Source organism: Scyliorhinus torazame, chromosome 6 (assembly GCF_047496885.1).
Source record: "Scyliorhinus torazame isolate Kashiwa2021f chromosome 6, sScyTor2.1, whole genome shotgun sequence".
NCBI lineage: Eukaryota > Metazoa > Chordata > Chondrichthyes > Carcharhiniformes > Scyliorhinidae > Scyliorhinus > Scyliorhinus torazame.
This window is the reverse complement of record NC_092712.1, coordinates 185,984,419-185,999,941: the sequence shown is the minus strand read 5'-3', so window position 1 is coordinate 185,999,941 and position 15,523 is coordinate 185,984,419. Positions and strand designations below refer to the sequence as shown.

The window sequence follows — 15,523 nt, the reverse complement described above, 5'->3', positions numbered from 1 at the left end:
GTATTAACAGGTATTACGGTACCCGAGAGGCTGAAGTACCATTGGTTAAGCCTAGGGGTTTACCATTGGCTGTGTAGTATAGTAGCTCCGCCCGGATAGGCGGGGTATAAGAACCCCTGCCGTCCCAGCAGCCCTCATTCTGTACCTGAGCTGCTGGGGAACAGTTCTAGCCTATTAAAGCCTTCAGTTGCACTACAACCTCATTTTACTAGTTATTGATCATGCATCAAAGGAATTTCAGTTGCAATTCCAATTTTGGCTCTTCCCCTTTCATCCCACTTGCCACTTGCAACAGATTACCAATCTACCACATGGCAATCTCATTTAGTAGCCACCCAAGAATTAGTAAATTGAGACAATATAGTTAGCAAATTTCCAAAGAAAATCGCACACAAAAAGTTGGAATTTAAAGTACAGATCATTGGAACAGTAGGCCATTGCTCTCCTAGTGGAGTTGCAAGAATGCCTAACCTTCCATGCTTCTCCACTACACCGCCTGAACCATAGACCCATCACCACATCCAGCAGCTAACTGCTTTACTGTGAAAACATCCATAAATAGTATAAAGCTGTCCAACAATATTATTCATGTCAATCTCAGAAATTAATATATTTTATTTCTAAAAATAATAATTTTAAAATTACGTTTTTCAATGTAATTATTGGGCGAGATCCTCCGGTCCCCCAGCCGCATATTACTCGACTGTGTGCCATTCACTGGCGCTGGGATTCTCTCTTCCCGCCGCTTGTCAATGGGATTTGCCATTGAAACCACCCCATGCCACCGCAAAACCCACTGGCGAGGGTGCGCTGCTGGAGAGAAAAGTGAATCACAACAACCGGAAAATTCCGGCCATTAACCTCATATCTATTATTGCACTTTGAAAAATGGATCAAATTGTGTTCTCGTGACAAATAAGTTTTGAAACTCTCCAGAGTGACAAGTTCAAGTTAGGTTGTTTGTTATTTAGTCTTAAGAAACCAAATCTCTGCAAGTGATTAGCTAAACAAAACAGATGATGCTTATATCGTTTTTATATTGAATATACTTTATCTTTCAAGGGCAACCTTTATAAAAAGCAGCCCAGATTTCGCAATTAATTCCTATCCACATTGACTGTTGTGGAATATTTGCAATATGATATTTTGCTCAAACATATCGGGTGGGATTCTCCGACCCCCCCCCCGCCGGGTCGGAGAATCGCCGGCGGGGGCAGCGTGAATCCCGCCCCCACCGGCTGCCAAATTCTCCAGCGCCGGGGATTTGGCGGGTGGGGGGGAATCGCGCCGTGCCGGTCGGCGGCCGTTGGCAGCGGCCCCCCTGTCGATTCTCCGGCCCGCGATGGGTCTAGTGGCTGCCCGTTTTTTGCCAGTCCCGTCAGTGTAAATTAGAGTAGGTCCTTACCGGCAGGACCTGGCGGCCTCCGGGGTCCTCGGGGGGAGCGTGGGGGGATCTGGGGGCTGGCCCGCAATCGGGGCCCACCGATCCACGGGCGAGCCTGTGCCGGGGGGGCACTCTATTCCTCCGCGTCAGCTGCTATGCCTCCGCCATGGCCGACGCGGAGATGACGCCAGCACATGCTGGCGCTGCCGCGCATGCGCCAACTCGCGCCGGCTGGCGGAGACCTTTCGCTGCCGGTTGGCGTGGCACCAAGCCACTTCCCCGCCAAATGGTGCGGCACAAGCCACTCCAGGGCCGGCCTAGCCCCTGAAGGTGCGGAGGATTCCGCACCTTTGGGGCGGCCTGACGCCGGAGTGGTTCACGCGACTCTTCGCTGCCGGGACCCCCCGCTCCGCCGGGTAGGGTTGAATCCCGCCCCAACAAGGGCTAAAGCAGGTGTTACATTTATGTTCTTACGATTTTGATAGGGAGTAGACATGGATTAAAGCACCTGCATTCATAAAAGAAAAATCTATTTTCACAGCAAAAAGAAAACTTCCCTTTCAGTCCAACAAAGTTCAAGATCATATGATAACATTTAAATGTTACTTTCCGCAGGAATCACACCCCTTTTGGCATCCTGTTATTCACAAGAGTACTTTCCTTTTAGCTAATAGCATGAATATGAAACATATTTCATACAGTGGCCTTACCATTAAAGAAACTTTTAGCTCGGAGATAACTGACACTGAGGCGGAGAACAGACAGCTTGTCCAATTTGGCTACAACATCCTGTGGGAAGGGCAGGAGGCTGGCCAGGCGTTCTAGCTCTGCATTCAATCTGTCCCGATGCCTTTTGGATGGATTTGACTTTGCTCTTTCACAGGCCTGGGTTTTCACACTTAAAAGAGAAAAAAAACTTGTGTTAATAATAGAATCTTTTAACTTTCATGTAATGAAACAGGGCTGTTTAGCACAGGGCTAAATCGCTGGCTTTGAAAGCAGACCAAGGCAGGCCAGCAGCACGTTTCAATTCCCGTAACAGCCTCCCCGAACAGGCGCCGGAATGTGGCAACTAGGGGCTTTTCACAGTAGCTTCATTTGAAGCCTTCTTGTGACAATAAGCGATTTTCATTTTCATTTCATGAAATTAGAAACATTACAATACACTTTCAAACTATGCCAAACCTGGCACCATGCATCTCCGTAAGCAAGGTTGACAACCTAAGTTACAAATCCTAAGTAGTTGAAATCCACTCATAAGGGAGACATCAATAAAGATAAGGTGTGGAATTATCCGTCGGTTGGGATTCTCCGTTTTGCCGGCGCCCGGGGGTTTTCCGACGGCGTGGGGCTGCCCCACAATGGGAAACCCCATTGACCAGCCGGCGTAACGGAGAATCCCGTCGGCGGTTCGGGGCAGAAATGTGGCGTGGGGGGGGTGGATAATCCAGCCCATGACCTTTGCACTTCATAACACAACTGCAAAAAGGTAATTATATTTTTCTGTCAAAGTGAGTGAAAATTGTCAGCAACCGAGGGTATCCAATTTCTATATCCTCACCAGCTAGCACAAGCCCGGTGGTGACGGCGGTACTGATGATCTGGGATCAGTGGAGAAGGCACAGGAGGGAGGAAGGGGCCTCAGTCTGGACTCCGATACGGCATAATCATAGATTTGTTCCGGGCAAGATGGATGGAGGGTTTCAAAGTTGACATAGGGCGGGTATCAAAAGGATGGGGGTAGTTTATTGATAAACTAGCGACAATTAACTGATTCTTGTACTCCATGATGGCGGCGCAACACCGAGGGCCGAAGGGCCTGTACTGCGCTGTAATGTTCTGTGTTCTATCACATGAAAATCAGTCAATTCTTACAAAAGGTACAAGGAAATGAAAAGAGGAGAAATAAATGGGTGAGGTTTTCACTGTAAAGCTCGTTATGGTGATTTTGGGTGAACATTTTCTGGTACCCTGGTTTACAGTGGCAAATGGTCAGATTAAATCAGAAATCTAACCTCATAGAACATAGAACATTACAGTGCAGTACAGGCCCTTCGGCCCTCGATGTTGCGCTGACCTATGAAACCACTCTAAAGCCCATCTACACTATTCCCTTATTGTCCATATGTCTATCCAATGACCATTTGATGTCCTTAGTGTTGGCGAGTCCACTATTGTTGCAGGCAGGGCATTCCACGCCCTTACTACTCTCTGAGTAAAGAACCTATCTCAGACATCTGTCTTATATCTATCTCCCCTCAATTTAAAGGTATGTCCCCTAGTGCTAGACATCACCATCCGAGGAAAAAGGCTCTCACTGTCCACCCTACCCAATCCTCTGATCATCTTGTATGCCTCAATTAAGTCACCTCTTAACCTTCTTCTCTCCAACGAAAACAGCCTCAAGTCCCTCAGCCTTTCCTCATAAGATCTTCCCCCCATACCAGGCAACATTCTGGTAAATCTCCTCTGCACCCTTTCCAATGCTTCCACATCCTTCCTATAATGCGGCGACCAGAATTGCACGCAATACTCCAAATGCAGCCGCACCAGAGTTTTGTACAGCTGCAACATGACCTCATGGCTCCGAAACTCAAACCCTCTACCAATAAAAGCTAACACACTGTACGCCTTCTTAACAACCCTCTCAACCTGGGTGGCAACTTTCAGGGATCTATGTACATGGACACCGAGATCTCTCTGCTCATCCACACTGCCAAGGATCTTACCATTCGCCCAGTACTCGGTCTTCCTGTTATTCCTTCCAAAATGAATCACCTCACACTCTTCTGCATTAAACTCCATTTGCCACCTCTCAGCCCAGCTCTGCAGCTTATCTATGTCCCTCTGTAACTTGTAACATCCTTCCGCACTGTCCACAACTCTACCGGCTTTAGTGTAATCTGCAAATTTACTCACCCATCCTTCTACGCCCTCCTCCAGGTCATTTATAAGAATTTTTCAACAATATTTTCCACCATACAAACAAACAGCTCCCCCCCCCCCCCCGCCCGTAACAAAGAAAAGAAAGAAAGCTCGCGTGGCAAGACATGAACATGGCAAGTCAACAAGATACAGAACTTTGTACATTGGATTCATCCCGTACATGTCAGTTTCCAGATCATTCATGTGTTTTCTTGCTCAAATGCCCCCCAAAGAAACCCCCCTTCCCCCTTCCTCCCCCCCCCCCACGAACGATGTCCCCCCTCCCACCCTGGGTTGCTGCTGCTGTCCGACCATCATCTAACGCTCCGCGAGATGGTCTAGGAACGGTTGCCACCGCCTGTAGAACCCCTGCGCAGACCCTCTCAAGGCAAACTTTATCCTCTCCAACTTGATAAACCCTGCCATATCGTTTATCCAGGCCTCCACGCTGGGGGGGCTTCGCCTCCTTCTACATTAGCAAGATCCTTCGCCGGGCTACTAGGGACGCAAAGGCCAGTATGCCTGCCTCTTTCACTTCCTGCACTCCCGGCTCGTCCACTACTCCAAATAGTGCTAGCCCCCAGCTTGGCTTGACCCGGACTTTCACCACCTTAGATACTGTTCCCGCAACTCCACTCCAGAACCTCTCCAGTACCGGGCATGACCAAAACATATGGACATGGTTCGCCGGACTTCCTGAGCACCTCCCACATCTGTCCTCCACCCCAAAGAACCTACTCAGCCTCGCCCCCGTCATATGCGCTCTATGAACCACCTTAAATTGTATCAGGCTAAGCCTGGCACAAGAGGAAGAGGAATTAACCTTACTTAGGGCCTCAGCCTATAGCCCCTACTCAATCTCCTCCCCCAACTCCTCTTACCATTTACCCTTCAGCTCCTCTACCAAAGCCTCCCCCTCTTCTTTCATCTCCTGGTATATCGCCGACACCTTGCCCTCTCCAACCCATACGCCCGAAATCACCCTATCTTGAAACCCCTGTGCTGGGAGTAGCGGAAATTCCCTCACCTGCCGCCTCACAAACGCCCTCACTTGCATGTACCTGAAAGCGTTTCCCGGGGGTAGCCCAAGCTTCTCCTCCAGCACTCCTAAGCTTGCAAACGTCCCGTCAATGAACAGGTCCCCCATTATTCTAATCCCTGCCCGATGCCAGCTCTGAATCCCCTCGTCCATCCTTCCTGGGACAAACTGATGGTCGTCTCTAATCGGGGACCACACTGAGGCTCCCGTCGCACCCCTGTGCCAGCTCCACTACCCCCAGATCTTTAGCGTTGCCGCCACCTCCGGGCTCATGGTGTACCTTGTCGGCGAGAGCGGCAGCGGTGCCGTCACCAGCGCCCCCAGGCTCGTTCCTTTGCAGGACGCCATCTCCAACCTCTTCCACGCTGCCCCCTCTCCCTCCATCACCCACTTACGGATCATTGCCACGTTGGCTGCCCAATAGTAACCACCCAAATTTGGCAACGCCAACCCTCCTCTAACTCTGCTACCCTCCAGGAACCCCCTCCTTACCCTCGGGGTCTTGCTCGTCCACACAAATCCCACAATGCTCCTGCTTACCCTCTTAAAGAAGGCCTTAGTAATCACAATTGGGAGGCATTGGAATACAAAAAGAAACCTCGGGAGGACCACCATTTTAACTGACTGTACCCTACCCGCCAGCGAGAGTGGCAGCATGTCCCACCTTTTAAAATCCTCCTCCATCTATTCCACCAGCTGCGTCAAATTAAGTTTGTGCAGTGCCCCCCAGCTCCTAGCTACCTGAATCCCCAAGTATCGAAAACTCCTTTCCGCCCTCCTCAACGGTAGGTTGTCTATCCCTCTTCCCTGGTCCCCCGGATGGATCACAAAGAGCTCGCTCTTTCCCACATTGAGCTTATAGCCCGAAAAGTCTCCAAACTCCCGTAGGATCTGCATTACCTCAACCATCCCCTCCACTGGATCCGCCACGTACAGCAACAGGTCGTCTGCGTACAGCGACACTAGATTTTCCTCTCCCCCTCGAACCACCCCCTTCCATTTCCCCGACTCCCTTAACGCCATGGCCAAAGGTTCAATTGCTAATGCAAACAGCAGAGGGGACAGGGGACACCCCTGCCTCGTCCCTCGACACAGCCGGAAATACTCCGACCTCCGCTGGTTCATGACCACACTCGCCACCGGGGCTTTATACAGGAGCTTAACCCAAATAATAATCCCTCCCCCGAACCCAAACCGCCTCAACACCTCCCAGAGATACTCCCACTCTACCCGATCAAAGGCCTTCTTCGCGTCCATGGCTGTCACTATCTCCACTTCTCCCTCCACCGATGGCATCATTATCACATTTAGGAGCCTTCGCACATTAGTATTTAACTGCCTACCCTTTACGAATCCCGTCTGGTCCTCGTGAATCACCCCCGGGACACAGTCCTCAATCCTCGTGGCCAACATTTTTGCCAGCAACTTAGCATCTACGTTAAGGAGCGAGATCGGTCTATACGACCCACATTGCAGTGGGTCCGTATCCCGCTTCAAGATCAAAGAGATCGTCGCCTCCGACATTGTCGGGGGCAGGGTCCCCCCCCTCCTTGCTTCATTGAAGGTCCTTACCAGCAACGGGGCTAACAGGTCTACATACTTCCTATAACACTCCACCGGGAACCCATCCGGCCCCGGGGCGTTCCCTGCCTGCATGCTCCCCAGTCCTTTAACCAGCTCCCCAACCCAATTGGCACCCCCAAACCAGCCACCTCCTGCTCCTCCACCCTTGGGAACCTCAATTGGTCCAAGAATCGTCGCATCCCCTCTTTTCCCCCTGGGGGCTTGGTCCTATACAGCTCCTCGTAAAAGGCCTTAAAAGCCTCATTCACTTCCCCCCGCACTCCGCACCGTAGTTCCCCTGCCATCTTTGACTCCGCCTATTTCCCTCGCTGCCGTCCTCTTACGGAGCTGATGTGCCAGCATTCGACTCGCCTTCTCCCCATATTCATATATCGCCCCCTGTGCCTTCCTCCACTGTGGTCAACAGGTCGAACTCCGTCTGGAGACTTTGTCTCTCCCTGAGTAGTCCCTCATCAGGAGCCTCTGCATAGCTCCTGTGCATCCTTAAAATCTGCCCCACTAACCTCTCCCTTTTCCCTGCCCTCTCACTTCACTCTGTGAGCCCTGATGGAGATTAACTCTCCCCTGACCACCACCTTCAGCGCCTCCCATACTATTCCCACCTGCACCTCCCCGTTGTCGTTGGCCTCCAGATACCTTTCGATACACCCCCGCACACTTACCCGTCTGCCAGCAGTCCCACATCCAACCTCCGCAACGGGCGTTGGTCCCTCTCCTCATCCAGCTATAGCTCCACCCGATGCGGGGCATGGTCTGAAATGGCTATGGCCGAATACTCCGTTCCCTCCACTTTCAGGATCAGTGCCCTGCCCAGAACAAAAAAATCTATCCGGGACTGGCCTTATGTACGTAGGAGAAAAAAGAAAATTCTTCGGCCAAAGGCCTGGCAAATCTCCACGGATCTACGCCCTCCATCTGGTCCATAAACCCACTAAGCACCTTGGCCGCAGCCGGCCTCTTCCCCGTCCTAGATCTGGAGTGATCTAATGCTGGGTCAAGCACCGTGTTAAAATCCCCACCCATTATCAAGCTCCCTACCTCCAGGTCTGGAATACGCCCCAACATCCGTTTCATGAATCCAGCATCGTCCCAGTTTGCGGCATATACATTCATCAGTACCACCTCCGTCCCCTGCAACCTACCACTCACCATCACGTATCGGCCTCCCTTGTCCGCTACTATGTTCTTGGCCTCAAACGACACCCGCTTTCCCACCCCTCTATTCTTCGCATCCAGCCCCGAATGGAACACCTGTCCTACCCATCCCTTCCTTAACCTGACCTGATCTGCCACCTTCAGATGTGTCTCCTGAAGCATGACCACGTCTGCCTTCAGTCCCTTTAGGTGCGTGAACACTCGGGCCCTCTTAACCGGCCCATTTAGGCCTCTCACATTCCACGTGATCAGCCGGATTGCGGGGTTTACCGCACCCCCCCACCCACCCCAGGCGGGGAACCCCCGTCCCGACCACCTCTTCCATTTTCAGTTCCCCCTCGGACAGTGCAGCAGCAACCCTAAAATCCCCCCCCCCCCCGCGCGATCCACACCTAGCTCTTTTGCTCCCCCCATATTGCTTCCGTGAGTCAGCTCACTTCTGCTGACCCCGGCTGCCCCCGCCTTCCCGTTGATCTCCCAGTGTGAGAGTCTCTCCTCCTCCTTACCTTCCTCCATCCCCCCCCCTTTTTTGCGCGGGAAAAAGCCCGCGCTTTCCTGAACCAGCCCCGCCCCCTGTGGCGCAACTCCTGTTGCGGCCCTTATCCCAGTTCCCTCATCCCCGAGTCTCACCTCACTCCAGCACCGACGCCCACATTCCCCATCATCATAATCTCGTCTACAGAAAAGAAAAAAGGAATTTTAGGAATTTTAACCAGAACTCTACCCACATCCCCATCCATCATCCCACCCATGAAGTATTCTTTACCCCTATTTACAACCCCATATACAACCAACATTCCCCCCCCCCACAACCACATCCCCTCAGTTCGAGTCCAGTTTTTCCGTCTGAATAAAGGTCCAAGCCTCTTCTGGCGTTTCAAAATAATGGTGTCTGTCCTGATAAGTGACCCAGTCGCGCAGGCTGCAGCATGCCGAACCTGACTCTTTTTTGATGCAGCACCGCCTTGGCCCGGTTGAAGCCAGCTCTCCTCCTTGCCACCTCCGCGCTCCAATTATATCAGGTGAAGTTTATTCAAGTTTAGCTTCATTATTTTAAGCATATATTAATCATTTAACCTGCCCTCCTTGCTCCCACAGTCTTCATGTCCCCAGGCTCGAGGCACTGCATTTCCCCTGGGCCTTAAACTGCTTCTCCAGTCACTCTTCAACACTGACCTCCTTTCAGGGTGTTAATACATCCCTGCCTCTGAATCTTGTGGCTTTGGTTACCCATCAACCCATTGGCAATTCTGTTCACTTCTAATGACTCTGATCAGAGTTCACATTATGCTCCCTTGTCGTTCCCACTGTTAAACTGGTTAAACTTTTTTTCTACATCATAGATTACAGTATGGGTGGCACAGTGGTTAGCAGTCTGCCTCACAGCACCAATTCCCACCTTGGGTAACTGTGTGGAGTTTGCACTTTCTTCCCGTGTCTGCGTGGCTTTCTACCAGATGCTCCGGTTTCCTCCCACAGTCCAAAGATGTGCCGATTAGGTGGGGTTACATGGATAGGGTGTTCTTTCAGAATGTCGGCACAGACTCAATTGGCCAAATAGCCTCCTCCAGCATTGTAGCAATTCTATGTTTCTATGGTCTAGTACAGGCATTTTCAAAGTGGGGGGCGGGTGTGGGAGGGTCGCGGGGCCATCCATCGCGGCACTCCCGATCGCGGGAATTCAGGCACAACGGCCACAGCAGCCGGCTTTTATGTTGCCTTCATGTTCATGTTGATGGCAAAGAATTAGGGAGCTACAGGTGAGTATGACTGAAGGAAAGAGAAGGAGCCAAGAGCCTAATGGAAGGGGAAATGCAGGAGATGGGAAATAACAGGTTGTGGGATGGAGGAGGAGAGAGGTTAGTGTGAGCAAATGATGTAGACTGTGTGGAAGCAGTCTGAAGGGCTAATGCAAAGGGGAAGGAGCCTAGAGTTCAATGGGGATACAGGAATGGTGATAAGAGGAAAACAGAAAATCGAGGCAAACGGAGGGAGTTGCCATAACCTGAAAACTGCAATGCATTTTCAAGTGGATCGTGCAATTTGCACACTCTCGGATCCCTTCCTATCATCACATTCACTACCTTTCAAGAGGATGCAAGAAGATTCACAAGCAAACTTTACAGAAATGCATGGAAAAAGTGAGAAAGAATGCATTTTTGCGGAGTTAAATAAAAGCTTTCCCACTGAAAATGTATGTGGTGAGAGTTTAAAGAAATAAACACTTCATAAAACATTTATAGGAAAAGGACTGATTCATGAAGTATAGATATGATGTGCCATAAGCATGAGGAATGGAAACATAAAAGCAACATCTAAATGGTTTGGTGAAACATAGGCATTTCTAACCACAACTAACCATAACAGTGTTTGCATTTGAATGTGGGAAAAATTCTACAAGTATAAATGTAAAGTTCAAGCAAAAACAGCATCACAATTGTCACAGTTTCATTCACATCATCACAGGAATACATAAGCATCAACTAACTCCAAGAAGAATGGAGTAGGAGCTGCAAGGGTCCTTCCTGCTAATCCCCTTATTTCCCCTTTCTTTTATTTCTTGCCGTTACATTTTTATACATGGATGATAAATGGACATGTAACTTTAAGGCAAGCAGCTGTAAGCAGCCTGTGTCTTTAATTCAAGCAAGAAGAATCCAGGAGACTGTGCTGGTTTAAACTAGAAGCTGCTGACTGGCCAACACCAGTGACAGAGAGATTGGTTGGGACTCTGTTTGACTGATGGCCAATGGATTGGCCTAAAAGGCTGTGTTCTGCCCAGTAACTGATGGTGATTGGATCCTATTCACTGGGATGTTTTCTGGGTCCCGAGGTTTCCTTGGGGTTTCAGTTTAACTCCTGTCAGACCCAAGGAAGGTCTGCTATCCTCGCCTCTCTGTTTGTTCTTCAGAAAGGCTGTGTTTCTGAACTGGCAGAGTGCCTGGATGTATCTATGTACAGGATAATCAATACCGGCAAGCAGAGTCCAGAACCGACAAACACCTTCTCCAGAAAGATAGAGGCCTGAATGCGAACCTCGAACTGAAAGTAGTGTTTGAACAGCAATCAGGTGCCTCTCCAGAAAGCTTGCTACCTGTGAGTACTGCATTTTCTAAACTGCAGATACCCTGAATGAATGAATCGACAAAGAAGATAATAACAGGCTGCAAACCAGGGACTCTAATCTGCAAGCTTGCTGTGAAGGAATGTGTGCTGAAACCATTGGGCTGGATTATCCACAGCCCAGTGGCAAAATCACATTTGGCGCGGGGGCGGAGAATCGACATTCGCGCCGGTCTCAGTCCGCGGCTGCCCTGGTGGGGGGTGCGGGGGATCCAGCACCTTTGGGGAGGGGGCCTTATGGGCAGCCGGGGCAGTGATCGGTCCGGTCCAATGAAGGGGCACGGGGCCGATCGGAGGCACCTTGATTCTTCGTGATGGTCCGCGGTCCGAGTCCGCCATGGTGCTAGGTGCGGCCGCTGGAGGCCCGCCGCCATGCGCATGTGCGGACCCAGAATCGGGGGTGCGGGGACCCGTATCTGCAGCCAAAGTGGCAAGCTTCACAGTGGGTCCCTGCTAGCTCCCTGCAGCTAAGTGAATTGTTCTTTATTTTTTGCAGGAAACTGGGGAGTGAACCGCCAGCGTTTTTACGTCGGCGTGGGGACATAGCCCCATTTTTGGAGAATCCAGCCCATCATCTGGAATAAAGACTCTGGGTGGGATTCTCCGACCCTCCGCACCGGAATCTCGCCTGCGCGGGGATGGAGAATAGCCGTTCACGCCGGAAATCCGGCACAATGGCGCTTCTGCGATTCTCCGCAGACCCGGCAGTCGCCCGTGCGCGGTCGACGAGGCATCAGTCGGGGACCGTTGGAACAGGCATCCACGGCGATTCTCCGCAGTCGACCTGCCGAACTCTCGCCGGCGTGGTTTACATGTGGTACTACCCAGCGGGAGCACGGACCCGCAGCAGTGGTGGCGGTCCTGGTGGGGGGCAGGGGGAATCTGACTCCGGGGGGGGGGGGGCCTCAGCGGTGGCCAGGCCCGCAATTGGGGGCCACCGATCAGCGGGTCATCGCAATCTCGGAGGGACCTACCTTCCTCCGCTCGGGCCCGCAGTGTGGGTCTTCCATGTCAGCGGCGCCGGCGCCGAGATGAGCCCCCGCGCGCATGCGCGGACCAGCTTGCGGCCGCCATGCGCATACATGGCCGCGCGGTCTGGACAGCAGGGCCCCACCAGCAACCAGAGCTGCGGGACACAAGCCGGGGCTCTGCTAGCCCCCTGGAAAATGGAGAATCACCCCGGACTTTGAGGAAAAACTCCGGAGTGATTCTCGCCCGTTTTCCGGCGGGCGTGGGGACTTAGTCCCCAAAAGAGAATATCCCGCCCTCTTTCTTCCATCCATTTATGATTTTTACCTTTTACTACCCCTCTGTCTTTGTCGGTCTTGTGTGTGTATCTGTATAGAGGATGAGGGGGCATGGTAAATGAATATTAGGTATTAGCTTGTCATTAATCAGTTGTGTTTATTGCATATTTCATTATAGTTCTTGTTATAAATAAACAGAAATCATGTATACGTGACTATAATTATTAGGAATATATAGGACCTTTTGCCTAATTAATTTGTGCGGGCACGTGGGGCTGGAATTGACTGCGCACTAGCCCAGGGTGTCGTAACCAAGCTCAAATGATGGCACGGCGGCGCAGTGGTTAGCACTGCTGCCTGCGGCGCTGAGGACCTGGGTCCGATCCTGGCCGTGTGGAGTTTGCACATTCTCCCCGTATCTGCATGGGTTTAACCTCCAGAATCCACAGATATGCAGGTTAGGTGGATTGGCCACGCTAAATTGTCCCTTAATTGGAAACAATATAATCGGGTACTCTAAATTTGTACAAAAAAAAAAGTACATGGCAACTTCTAAGTGGCTGGAAATTCAAATGACACAGGACTGACTCATGTCAATCTGATACCTTCTCAAAAAGGAAGCACAACGACACATGTTGTTATCAGCATGGTAGCCCAGTGGTTAGCACAGTTGCTTCACAGCTCCAGGGTCCCAGGTTCAATTCCCGGCTTGGGTCAGTCTGTGTGGAGTCTGCACATTCTCCCCGTGTCTGCGTGGATTTCCTCCGGGTGCCACCCACAGTCCAAAGATGTGCGGGTTAGTTGGATTGGCCATGCTAAATTGTCCCTTAATTGGGAGAACATTATGGGATACTCTAAATTTGTAAAAATAAAGATGTAACCGAGCCCAAACTAAAATTGGATCTATTCCCTTGTAAAAGGACCAAAATGTTGTTGTAAACACCAGCGAATCTCCCACAGTTGTGTGCATGCGAAGTTTGATGACACAATACAGGAACAGGTATATTATACTCTGTAATGTAACATTTTACTGCCAAGATGCTAACATACGAATATTATTTTATAAAGTAAAGAGAAGTTCAGCTGAGATTTTGATTACTTTTCAGCCCAGGAAATTAAATTTGAAAAGTTCTTTTAAATTTGAGACTTCTTTTTCCCCCCCCCCCCCAAACAAAAAGAAAGAAACAAGAACACAACAATCAAAAATTATACAAAAATTATACATTGGATTTCCCCCATATACAATAAACCCCATATGACATTGAAAAACCCCAATAGGGACCCCCCCCCCACCAACCCAAACGCCCGCCCAAAAGAACCCCCCCACCCCCCCCAACCCAGGGGGGCACCCCTGGGCTGCTGCTGACCTCCTAACACTCCGCGAGATAGTCTAGAAACGGTTGCCATCGCCTGAGGAACCCTTGCACAGACCCTCGCAAGGCAAATTTTATCCTCTCCAGCTTGATGAACCCTGCCATGTCATTGATCCAAGCTTCCACACTAGGGGGCTTTGCATCTTTCCAGCTTTCCAGAAGAGCAAAATCCTCCGCCGGGCTACCAGGGACGCAAAGGCCAGAATACCGGCCTCTTTCGCCTCCTGCACTCCCGGCTCGTCCGTTACCCCAAATAATGCTAACCCCCAGCTCAGCTTGACCCGGGCTTTCACATAGTCCTCGCAAAACGCCTCCAAAACCCATCAAGTGCTGGGCATGACCAGAACATATGGATGGGATTTGCCGGGCTTCCCGAGCACCTCCCACATCTGTCCTCCACCCCAAAGAACCTACACAACCTTGCCCCTGTCATATGCGCTCTGTGAGTAACTTTGAACTGTATTAGGCTGAGCCTGGCGCAAGAGGAGGAAGAATTAACCCTATTCAGGGCATCAGCCCACAGACCCTCATCTATCTCCTCCCCCAGCTCCTCCTCCCACTTGCCCTTTAACTCCTCCACCGAGGCCTCCTCCTCTTCCTTCAGCTCCTGGTAAATCGCCAAAACCTTGCCTTCTCCAACCCATACACCCGAAATCACCCTGTCCTGAATCCCCTGTGCCGGGAGCAGCGGGAATTCCTTCACCTGCCGCCTCACAAACACCCTCACTTGCATGTACCTGAAAGCGTTTCCCGGGGGTAGCCCAAACTTCTCCTCCAGCGCCACTAGGCCCGCAAACGTCCCATCGATGAACAGGTCCCCCATTCTTCTAATCCCTGCCCGATACCAGCTCCGAAACCCCCCATCCATCCTTCCCGGGACGAATTGATGATTCTCCCGAATCGGGGACCAAACCGAGGCTCCCACCTCGCCCGTGTCGCCTCCACTGCCCCCAGATCTTCAGCGTCGCCGCCACCACCGGACTCGTGGTGTACCTTGCTGGCGAGAGCGGCAGCGGTGCCGTCACCAGCGCCCTCAGGCTCATGCCCACACAGGACGCCATCTCTAGCCTTTTCCATGCCGCCCCCTCTCCTTCCATTACCCACTTACGGATCATCGCCACATTGGCTGCCCAATAATAGCCGCACAAATTCGGCAGCGCCAGCCCACCCCTGTCCCTGCTACGCTCCAGAAACACTATCTTCACTCTCGGGGTCTGATTCGCCCACATAAAACCCATGATGCTCCTACTTACCCATTTGAAAAAGGCCTTGGGTATCATAATGGGAAGGCACTGGAACACAAAGAGAAACCTCGGGAGGACCGTCATTTTGACCGACTGCACCCTACCCGCTAGCGAGAGTGGCAGCACATCCCATCTTTTAAAATCCTCCATCTGCTCCACCAAACGCATCAAATTGAGCCTGTGCAGGGCCCCCCAACTCCTAGCTACTTGGATCCCTAGATACCGAAAGCTCCTTTCCGCTCTCTTCAGCAGGAAGCTTGTCTATCCCCCTTCCCTGGTCTCCTGAATGCACCACAAAGAGCTCACTCTTCCCTACGTTGAGTTTGTACCCCAAAAGTTCCCGAACTCCCTTAGGATCCGCATGACCTCCGCCATCCCCTCCACTGGACCTGCCACATACAGCAACAGGTCTTCGGCATACATCGACACCCGATGTTCCTCTCCCACGC

General features: G+C 51.3%; 1 protein-coding gene across 1 annotated transcript in view; it reads right to left on the bottom strand.

Moving 5' to 3' along the window:
- Positions 1-15,523, bottom strand: part of ahr1a (aryl hydrocarbon receptor 1a) — a 290,646-nt gene that overhangs the window by 237,974 nt on the left and 37,149 nt on the right. Inside the window, exon 2 of the mRNA XM_072509176.1 lies at positions 2,095-2,282. Coding sequence (XP_072365277.1) covers positions 2,095-2,282 — 188 coding nt within the window. The remainder of the gene's footprint in view (positions 1-2,094; positions 2,283-15,523) is intronic.